The sequence below is a fragment of the Schistocerca piceifrons genome, chromosome X (genome assembly GCF_021461385.2).
Source record: "Schistocerca piceifrons isolate TAMUIC-IGC-003096 chromosome X, iqSchPice1.1, whole genome shotgun sequence".
Lineage (NCBI taxonomy): Eukaryota > Metazoa > Arthropoda > Insecta > Orthoptera > Acrididae > Schistocerca > Schistocerca piceifrons.
The window spans coordinates 287,586,088-287,597,740 of record NC_060149.1 but is presented as its reverse complement, the minus strand read 5'-3'; the positions used below and the strand labels follow the sequence as shown (position 1 = coordinate 287,597,740).

Genomic DNA, 11,653 nt, shown 5'->3' with positions numbered 1-11,653 from the left:
GCGTTTCCGGACACATGTCCACATAACATCTTTTCTTTATTTGTGTGTGAGGAATGTTTCCTGAAAGTTTGGCCGTAGCTTTTTGTAACACCCTGTCGATGTTCATTCTTTCCGCGCGCTATACGAGATTGGAATAATAGAGAATTGTGAAGGTGGTTCGATGAACCCTCTGCCAGGCACTTAAATGTGATTTGCAGAGTATCCATGTAGATGTAGATCTAGTAAGTTGTAGCTTAAGTTATTGTAATCATTACGAAGAGAGCATCAGCCCTTTGACAAAATGGCGGCGCTGAGCAGGGGGGCGGGCAGTGGGGTGTGCTGGGTGAGTGACGCCGAGATACAAAAGGGGCGGCGGTTGCTGCGTGCGCGCAGTGGTGGCGGTCCGCGCGCTGCTGCCGGGTGAGTCGCACGCCGCAATTGAGCGCTTCCGTTAGCACGCGTCAAATCTGTTTCCCCCACGCTGGCCCGTCAGCGCGAGTGCGCTGCCAGTCGCACGGCGTCGCCCTGCTGCCCGCGGCCAGTAGCGAGTACCCCGCTGGACTCCTCCATGTCCGACGAACGCAGCGCGCCAGCCGAGCCCGGCCCGCGCCCGCCGCGCCACAAGAGCCCGGCGCGCCGGGCTTGCGGCGGAATGCTCTCACACGCTTCCGGATACCACCAGGTTTGACTCCACTTCCGCGCATTTGCTGCAAACCTTAGGGCGGCCGCCGCGACACCGCCGTTCCTCCTGCGCACCCACGCGAGTCGTGCGTCAGTGTTGCTGTACAGTGAAGATAGTGGCACAGCAATACGAAGAACGCGTTCGTGTGCAAATAACTATGTTATGGGCCGAGTATGCCTGTTTGTCCGTATTTACCGAGGATATCAGCTGCGCGAGAGCTCGTGGCGATGTCTATTGGCCGCCACGGTTTCGCTAATATTACAATTAAATTAGCCACACACACGCCAAGAATATTAAGTGACAACGGCAGAGGGAGAAATCCATACATCACATGCTAGCTTAGAGTCCGCTGCTTCGCTCGCGTAGACTGTGTGGTTTGGGCAGATATTTTTCGTTTTTCAATAATCGAATTTTTATGTTGCTCACAAATTGCAACATCTTCTAAACTTTTCACGCCAATTAAGGCCGTAGAAGAATAGTCTTTGCCCAATTTACTTCTGACCAAAAAGCGATTATGGTAGCAGGAATTCAAGGTTTTCGTTAATCGTCACTTTTGCCTTCTTACGGCGATATTTCTATAGGATCTTTCATCTCCTAACAGGTATTTCTTTATATCTAACCGAGAACTGAAATACCAATTTTCGTAGATTTAGCTCTAAAAACTTTTAATGTAACGAAATATTCTCTTAAAAATTTTCACCCCTTATTTCATCTCCTTAGGGACTGAATTTCCAAAAACAGTGAAGCACGTATTTCATTTTTATTTCTAACAGAGAGACCAACTACAATTTTTCATAGATTTAGGTTTGAAAATGCTTTCATAATGAAATAATCTCATAAAAATTATCATCCCCTATTTCACACTATTAGGGCCCGAGTTTCCAAAAACAATGGAAAAAGCATTTTTTATTTCTAACCGAAAAGTCAGATAACAGTTTTTATAGATGTAGCTTTAAAATGCTTAGTTTTTCTTTAATTGTGGTTTATTTAAAAAAAATTACCCACTATTTTACACACTTAATGGTTAAGGTTCCAATAATTCTGAAACACGTATTTCTTTATTTCTGAGCGAGAAATCAAATACCAATTTTCGTAGGTCTAGTTTAAAAATTACCATAATAGCGACGTTTCTCAAGAAACAGTCATCCCCTATTTCCCCCTCTTAGGGGTGGAATTTCGAAAAATTCCTTCTTAAACGGCACCTTAGAGTACAAGATTAACACCCTCTCCAAATTTTAAGTTTCTGTCCTTAGTGGTTTGGGCTGGTCAGTGATGAGCCGGTCAGTCAGGACATTTCCTGTATTATATACAGATTACGAGCGCCACCCTTTAAGGGGTTTTCACCGTACTGCCCAGTTTTCAGGGGGAAAATCAGCTGTTAGCAATTTTGAAATAAAAATAACAGAACTTGTTAGGACTATGCGCAATATGATTGGGAAGCATTTTTTCTTTTTTTTTTTTTTTGCACTTTAATGAATAAAGCACTTAGATAAAACTGTGTGTATTTTAAAATGTTTGAAGTATACCTTGGAAGTAATTCTATTTCCTTAAAGCACGTTTTACACATTGCAAATGGGCACAGGAGATTTATTTACATATTTTGTTCTCCTACTGTGTATTACTAGAAACTATCTCCACAATGCCATACTGCCGGCTAAGATTATTGCCTCTACATTAGTAATAAAGCTCTCTTAAAAACTACGTACACCCCTCAGTAAAACCAGTCGAACAACCAGGATAATTCCTAAGAAAAATGACCTTCGTCTGAAACAAGTCTGAGTTAAGGCACAGTGTCTCTTTAGAGCACGTTTGCCTAACACGGTTTGCTGTGACATTTTCATGCATGCTTTATACTTAGAACACTAAAGGAGGGGAAACTTTACATTGGCACTAAACCAACCGTAAATTCTACTACTCCATATTTTATTGAAAGGGAGTCATAATTTATAGTTTACGCACTTGTTAGTTATAGCTCTAAGGTCTTCAGTGGTATGTCACATGTAAAATAAGTACAAAATGTCTTGTTTTACACCATATACTGACAATACCAGACTGGCTGGAATTGCGAATTGGTACCATGCGCAATTGTACATTTTAAGAGGGTTTTGTAATCTAATGCTAATCTTGAAACCATTCAAATGCACCAGTGTGCTCAATCTTAGGTTTCCAGCTTCCACTACTAAGCTCAAAACAGGCTAGTCTTTCACAACAGGTGTTTCGCTACGTTTACTTTGTGCCACAATCCTATGGAGTGTATCGTGAAATTTTGTTCTGTTCCGTGTTTATAAACAGTGCTTTGTTGCCCATATGCATGCAGCTAATAGAGTCAAATTTTAGTGTCTTGAATAGAGTTGTACTCTACCAAAACTACGGCTCCTTAGTTTTGTTGTAGCACATAAATGACACAGTAAATGGTAGTATTATGGGTAGTATTCGTAGGGAAAGAAACGTGTCAGAGAAGAAATGGCAACCGAAGGCTTCTCTTTATTTTTGTTTGTTTGTTTTGTACATAATTAGAACCGGACATCGTTCAGTGTCAGTCAATTGTGAATTTTATATACATACAGAATATAAATAGTATTTTATAAGTAAAAACATTAGCTGTTCCCGTAACTTCTGCTCTTCTATGTAACCAAAACAATTACTTTTGACGCAAGTACAGTTTACATGCACAAATACAAATACAAAAAAAATTGTATGATTATTGGTGTTATTTTGTTCCCAATAGATCGTTCTACAGCATGATCAAAGGCAAGAATTTTCTGTTGCAATTAATAGTTGCAAACGTTGTTTAGCAGTAACAGAAGCATGTTTTATATAAGCTCAACGAAGTATTAAAGCGATGCTTCATATTTTTTCGTTTGCATTTTTTCGTTTGCATTTCGTTTGCATGTTAACATTTACTGAGGAAATTGCGTTTTCTAGCGCTGTATATAAATCTATAATTATTTTTTTTATTTTTACTACAATATCCCAATGTTTCACGTTGGGAATCAACAGTTTTCGAATAAAACCTGAAGTAAACAACGAAAATTTCAATTTTGCTGTAGATACTGTTTATTTATAAGTAACAGAGAGGAAGATAACTATGTAGAATAGAAATGTTTCGTAGGTGACGCGATCCTTTATGGAACCACATTCAGTTTCTAGACGGTTCACATCTTCTGGTTTCTAGGGGAATACTGTAAGACACTGAAAGCATATCCAAACAATGCAATCGAAATGAGCTGAAGCACGATAGGTATGCAACACACTTAATGTACTGGTAACGCGGTTATGATCTTAACTGACCGAAGCTACTAGGAAAGCTACCGCAGTCTACGCCTACTTACTTTTACGACTCTAATCTTGAGTAGTGTTGACTATGTTGCTCGGATATTGGTTCAAAAATTAAGGTGCATAGCATCTATTAGTGCTTAAATTTGTGAAACAGAACTTTACTAGACGCTAGTTTCTACTTATGTGAAAGTAAGACATTATATTAAAAATATGTGAGCGTACAATGCTATCTAGGTATCCCAGAGTTCATCACTGTTAAAGACGCCATCTTTTTTAATACATCTTTATAATCTGACATTCCTCAAGAATGAGCTTCAGTCAGTAAAACTTCGACGTAACTGTCTGCTAATTACGCAAAAGACTGTGTTTTTTCCGAATAGAAAAAAGAATAAACAAATAGAAATATCGCCGAAATGCTCTCAACAACTTCTCTCGTAAGACTTCCAGCTGTTGCTAGATTCTTATGTATTACCAGAATGTGCAATAAATCAACCCACATTATTATAAATATTAGCGTTCAGTATAATCGTTTCCTCTAAGAATATGCTAGATTTGGCGAATAAAATATAGAACTGTAAAGTAAATAATAGTCAGTGTGCTGAGATGGTGGAACAGATTCGTACATCTGTAATAATTCCGTGCACAACAGTTTCAAAAAAGTGTGTGCTACATGTTGACTCTAAATAAATCTACAGTATGTAGATAGTAGTTAAGTACTGATAATAAATGTGCCCGTTTAGTGTGCAACAGAATGTTTCTGATAAGTGGACTTTTTACTTACTTAGTTTCTACCTGTTTTATGCATATAGTCTTCTGTGTCTGTAGCTTCTAGGAGCAACACAGGTTTGAAGGAGTGCTATTCAACACCTTTTCAGTGGACAGAGGTTTCACTGCATCCTTCTGTGTGTATACACCTAGGCTGACATCATCTTGTCACATGTATGCGTGCACATTCGATAAAAACGCACAAAATTAATTTTCAGTTTCGAAAGGCAAGAAAAATCTGGACCATGGAATCAGCTGCCCCCATATACCTACTATAATTTATTGGCAAAGAAATGTTTCCGAAATTCTGGAGTCTATATTTTAATATCTGTATCATTTACGAGCGAAATATTTGCATTACTGCAGTCCACCATTTAACTGTGGGCCTAATGAATTCTCCAAAGACAGGCAAGTTTTCTGCTCTGGATAGTAACCGAAATACAAGAAACAGGACATCGCCAATTTACACCTTCGAATAAAAAGTGCATAACTGGGTTACATGTGGAGTTTTAGACTTTGTACGGATACAACTGCAGCAGTATTATTTCGAAATGGTAATGTTCTTGATGTCTGACTGTAAGAGAAAAAATGGCGCCTATAAGCTCAGTTTCGAATTCAACACTTTCAGACGAGGGAAGTATATCCTGGTGGTTGGTCGAAGTAGCTATTAGTCGTTCCCGTGTGCATTCTAGAGGTGGACTCGGCCGATAAATTGCACCGTTTTTAAGTAAGACTCTTCATCTCCCACGTATTTCTTGGAGATGGGATTTCAAACAAAGTAACGCAAAAACGGATATAGGAACAGTAAGTCTACACCGTTTTTGCCAATGTGAAAATTCTCTGTAGCTCTTATTCCAAGATCGGAAGAGAAATGAAGAGTTCTGTTGTGAACCACGAGCTGCATTCTCCCATCATCACTTCACAATGGATTTCTCTTACATTTTATGGCCTGAGAAAATAAATCTTAGAAAATCTGTTCGTTCTACTAGCTGTTGCATAGTGTACGCATGAGTTCCCTGAAACAGACAGGAAAATCAGCTTCGAGAAAGAGGCTGACATCACTCATTACCCTCACAAGCTAGTCATAGGGAAAAAGTATGATGATTATGTGCGAGCAGTATTTAAGAACAGTAAAAAGAATAAATTTTGTGAAAACTTGAATCCGTTCTTCCTTTCATATTTGAGTGATGGATAGCCCGCATAATAAATTAAGACTTCCTATTTACAGATTGTTCCTCAACTTTGTTAAGTACATTAAAAATACTTGTGATTTAATTATGTGAAATATACGACGAAATTCTGAGACAGTGACTGCGATTGAGTGGTTGGCACGCAGTTAGAAAACAGTTTCACTTCCTCTCTCATGAGCACATAGTACTTACTTATTAACAAATTTAGAAGTTTACTTACTTCCGTCTAAAAGAGTTGTATTTTTTGCACACTTAATAGCTCTAGCAGCATCGTTTTAGCTTCATTCTAGTAAAAATGAAAGTTGTCAAGCAATTTTCTCCAAGCAGCACTCATGGTCTGTAGTAAATTCTCGGTGTATGAGCTACTCTATTTATCCTTAGAGATCGTTTCCGTGAAGTATTAACCACATATCTTATCACCTGGCTTAACAGTAGAACATTGAAACTCATTCTGTTTTTTATAGGTAGAGTTATAAGATTATTAAACAAGAAAGAAATAAGCAGCGGAAGTGAAAGGGTATATCAGGTACACTTAAGTTTTTGAATCAAAGATAGATATTGTTTAGCGATATTACTATATCTCTAGCGTCAGGGTGCAGCCTAAAAACAAAAATTGTTCTGCATAACCGGAGTAGCGCTTGGGTCCATTTCAAAACCGCAAGCTGTGGTGAACAGGAGCTAAACCGACCTGGACGAATTGAATGTATTATATACGTTTTTAGGCGTTTGTCAGACAGAGCCTTGACTTTTGTTCTATAGACTGTGTTTATTATCAGAATACTACAATTATTAACTCAGAAAATAAAATTTGCTCCTATCATTGGTAAATATTACAAAGTATTGTCTCCCTCTGATAGTAGTGAAAGGAAGACAATAGGAAATAAGGAGTGTAATCATGTGGATCAGAGAGATATAGAAAAACATATATGGTTCACGATTAACCATATAAGGAAGTATACTTTTAGTCCCAGGATAAAGTAAACGCAGTAGGAAATATTTGGTTACGTGTTATGAAAACGCGTTTACTGCAAAATGACTGATGACAGCTCTTTCAAAACAAAGCTATTGCTCTTCTGATGAGGAGGCACTTCAGACTTCGATATTTCACTCGATGAGAACCTAATTACACATACATGTTTAGTTTTGGGAGCAGGTAAGATATTGAGCAAAGAAATGGTTATTGACGAGTAAAGGTTAAGGTATCTATCTTATTACATGGTGCATGTAAATAAACATCTTTTTCATGACCATTCGGAGCTCATCAACATCTAATGATAACACCCGAACTCACAGGTATTTGTAGGAGTATGACTTGTTACAGTTTTTATAGTGTGTAAAGATAAGCTACGCTGGTGAACTCCAGTTAATAACTGAGACCGATCTTTCTTACTTAAATTACTGAATTATTTACTAGTACAAAAAAAACAAGTAACGAGTTTCTTTGATACCTACAGCTGTTGTGGTATTCGAAATATGTTTCTCTGTATTAAGATTCTCAAAAATTTACAGTGCATTTCTGAAGACTATCGTGAAGCGAATTTTCTTTAAGTTCTTCTCTGACGTTAATAGATACACAAATGAGATGAATCCAATGAAGCAGCATAGAGGAAACTTGAAACTATGCCGGGTTCCTAGCGAGGACACTAAATGTTATTAATCGGTAAAAACGCAAAAAACTCGTGACACTATATATTTCTAGTACAAGGAGAATAGAAATCTTAGATATTGTATGACAGTACGGGAATTATTGCATTACACATTACTTTGTGTTAATCTAGTATGAGGTAGTCACGCACATAAACTTGGGTAAAACAGAATAAAAAGTTTAATAATAACATTACATGATCGTTAGATTGTTGCAGAAACAATTTCAGTGATTAAAATTACACATTGTTTCGTCCTTTCGTAGCTTCGTGATACTTGATACATAATTCATCCGCGAAGCATTCAATGATGATACTAATATAGCGCCCCATTCTTGTATACCAACTTTTATTTATTTATATATTTTTTGTTTTTGGCCGGTAGTCACTTTGTTCTGTTACCATTTTATTTATTTATACAGGTTCCCTTACCTCTATTGGTTGGTTTAATTAAGATTTTAACTTTTTGTAGTATTTTATCAAATCTTTCTGTATTAAATTTGTCATCTTCAAACATATCCCGATTTTCGCAATTTCTCACCGTTTGAAACTTCCATCTTCCGAGCTTTATACAAACATACCTAAAGAACGAATCGTTCTTTCTTATTTCATTCATTTTCTTCCTTTTTCTGAGGAACGCCCCAGACACATACACGATTGTTGCCCTCTCATTTCTTGAGAGATGGGCTAGTGTAATGACACACGTTATAAATACAAAATTGGCGAGGGAAAACTTTTTCATGAAACATACATGGGTGTAGATTTCCAACATGCTGAAATTTGGGCACTAAGTTACTGTAGTAATAAAATAGATATTTTAACGTATGTAGAATAAAGTACCACGTAAAATGTTATAAGTAGATTGAAGTGGGAAACCACAAAATAAAGAGAATCTCAACACACGAACGAATAGATTCTTGGTGAAGTGCGTATTAACTCGTTTATAATCACCCAATTTCAATAACAAAAGTTGCGTACAGGGCTGAAAGAGAAAACCAAATCTACGTATGCAGTGATAGAGGAAATGGCAAATATATGAATAAATTGATACACATAAAGACAAAGGCAAAGATAAGAACTTTAAACAATATATCTTTCAGCTTTCCGAAGACTACTACTCGTACTTAAGTAGTTATTATCTAGTCCTTCAGGAGGTGTCAATGTACTCCGAGGCATCGACACCAAATAAACTTTCGCAGTTAATCTATCAGTACTTTATGCGATTCGTGTATACCGGTTCAATCAACTCATCACAAATGGGATAACCTGAAAAACAAACGTAACATAGAAATTACGACACTTTCAATAGTTTTTGGAAAATATCAACTTATTACGGTGGCTTTTTGAGTCAGTAAGATATTTAGCTTGTTCATGGCGTTCTTCCGTGCCTACACTTCGATTCTGTTACCAAATTTATTCGCTTCTGCTCCCATATCACTCTCATAATGTCAAAGTAAAGTGAGATAATGTTTTTTCCACCAGGTTGTTCTTAAATGAGACACATAATGTGTACTGAAAAATAGTTCCAGGGACTTTTAAAAACAATAATATTATATATTTAGCGGCGAGACTTTCGTAAGAATAGTATCGCCTTAATTCCGACGTTACCCTTTTATGATCACTGAATCTTTGTTACAGTCTCAGAATGAATGAATAGACAACTGAAAATCCTCAAGCGTATTCGCAAGTCAAATTGATTTTCTCTTTCGACCCGACCTGGTATGATTCACATGTAATCCAAAATAGGCAAAGCAATATATTCTATAGAGTAGATATACTAGCGCCATTCACGTTGTCTAGGATGGAAAACCATCCACAAAAAGGAGCAATGTGGGGTGTGCCTCAGGGATGCGTTTTAGAGCCATCACTGTTTCTACTATACGTTCAGGACTTAACACATAGTTTTAGTTATGAGCTTAAACTTACCGATAATTATATGGCTTTCTAATAAAATTACTACTCTTTCAGATGGCCAGTAACAACTAGATCTGTAGCACATAAGCCACTGTCTACTGTGTAGAATGTGGGACATAGTGCCTTAAAATTTGGAAAACCTCGCCCCTCCACTCTCTTTTCCTATTTCCACTCGAATTGCGATGGTGTGCAGGTAGATCCACTGTCAGTAGTCATCTATTTCAGATTTGTTGTCGTGGTCATTACGTGGAATGTGTGCGCGAGAATATAACATATTTCTTGGCTCGACATGTATAGACCACTTTCGTAATTTTAAAAGAAATCATTTCCAGGAAACCCAATATGTTTTCAGCAACGTCCTTCACTCACGTTTATTAAACAGTTATGTGACACACTAATGCTGTCAAAGAAGTCTGTAGGTTAGTAATACAGACGTTACTGAACCATATTTAATTATACCTATAGTTCAACTTGATGAGGATACTATTTTCCAACGTTGAAAAGACACTATTGAAAGAACCTTCTTAATGGACATAAAACACTTCTTTGGAATTCTACAATCTACCTTAGTCTGGTATACGATTTTCACACAACCAGCTGTCTCTCAGATAATTTCTGATGACTACCCTTAGATATTTGGTTACTGTAACCAGCTTGAAAGATTAATCAGTGATGATACATTTATAGAATAATACCTATTTGCATCATTCACAAACATATTAATTGGATACCACCTACTGATTACCTGTAGGATTTAACTTGCCACGTATTTATTTTCCCCATTACACCTTAAATTGCTAGTGTGTGAGTGTTCGAGAAGGGATCAACCAGAGTGTATCCCACTATTAGTGACGATACAACGTCGTCAGCCTTCCTTAAGTACATAAAATCACGCACACACACACACACACACACACACACACACACACACACACACACACACAGCTGTCGGAGTATGTACATTCAAGTACTGCACAAATTTGTTTCTTTGAGGTTATGAAATAAAATATAAATCTGCTTCGCAGTGGGCCAGATCTCTACCAGGATCCGAGCTAGGGGTGAGAGGAGAGGTAATTTATATTAGTTTCGCGATAAATGGAGAAACAGTTTTGAGATTTCGTACAAATTTTTCTGTGTATACTTGCTCCTAGTCAGTATTCATTACATATTCCACCTTTCTTCAATCTGATACAGAACTGATACGTCTCTCTGTTAGGCTAGTGAGTATTATACGTGTAAATTTGTTGAATGAACATTATATTTCTTCACTGTGGCTGTATCTTTGGTAAGACCTCTTCTTATTTATTGAACTAGTTTCAGCTTAAAAATTCAAGTTTGTGTATTTACCCAGTGCATGATAATGGCAACAATGATTCACAAATTATACTGTTCATGAATTTTTGACAGATAGTTGTTGCTTTTTAATCCGAAACTAGTTGTGTAGCTAAGAAGTGATCTTAACAAATGTACAGTCTGATTGAAAAAAAAGCGCTATTATTCAAATAAAATTTAGGTTCAAACAAACAATAAGAAAGGAAACACTTATCGACTTTATTAAGTAAATGTTATAAGAGATGTGTTTTCACATTTGTAAGTTGTGATATTTTCGCACTGATAACAAATAAATTAAAATAACATTTCAGTCAATGCTTTTTTGGCGGAGTCTTTCTCAGTTATAAGCAATCGCAGAAGAGGGAAAAGGTAGATATTCAGTATTTGTCTCGATAAAATAATAAAAGTGAACAAAACTTTTTGTAGACTATAAACAATGTTTAACGGCATTTTTTATAATAATAAAAAAGTTGCGACCAAAGGCCGTTTTACATTGTACAAGTTTATACATGAGGTCAGTTTGTCCTCCACTGTGATTATGTCAAATTTCATTAAATACACATCTGGTGTTAAAAGTAAATATGATGAATGGAATTAAGTTTAGTATGATTATTTATTTATCTGTCAGGCATATTTCCTTTAAAAACCTAATCATATGCACAGATAGTTAGTTCAAACCTCTGCCACTTTATTTCCCATAGTCTTTCGGACAATGCTAGTTACTGGGGCACAAAAATCAAACAATATAGGAATCATATGTTCTCAAATGAAAAGATATCAATAACGATACCATGATACACACACACACACACACACACACAATCTTTGTTACTTAGTTTTGATAATTTTGCTCTCCAATACAGTTGAAT

General features: G+C 36.8%; 1 protein-coding gene across 1 annotated transcript in view; it reads left to right on the top strand.

Annotated features, from left to right (window-relative positions):
• Positions 1 to 367: 367 nt before the first annotated feature.
• LOC124723021 (ETS-related transcription factor Elf-1-like) overlaps positions 368 to 11,653 on the top strand; it is a 163,280-nt gene continuing 151,994 nt past the window's right edge. The window contains exon 1 of the mRNA XM_047248197.1: positions 368 to 661. Coding sequence (XP_047104153.1) covers positions 548 to 661 — 114 coding nt within the window. The 5' untranslated portion in view covers positions 368 to 547. The remainder of the gene's footprint in view (positions 662 to 11,653) is intronic.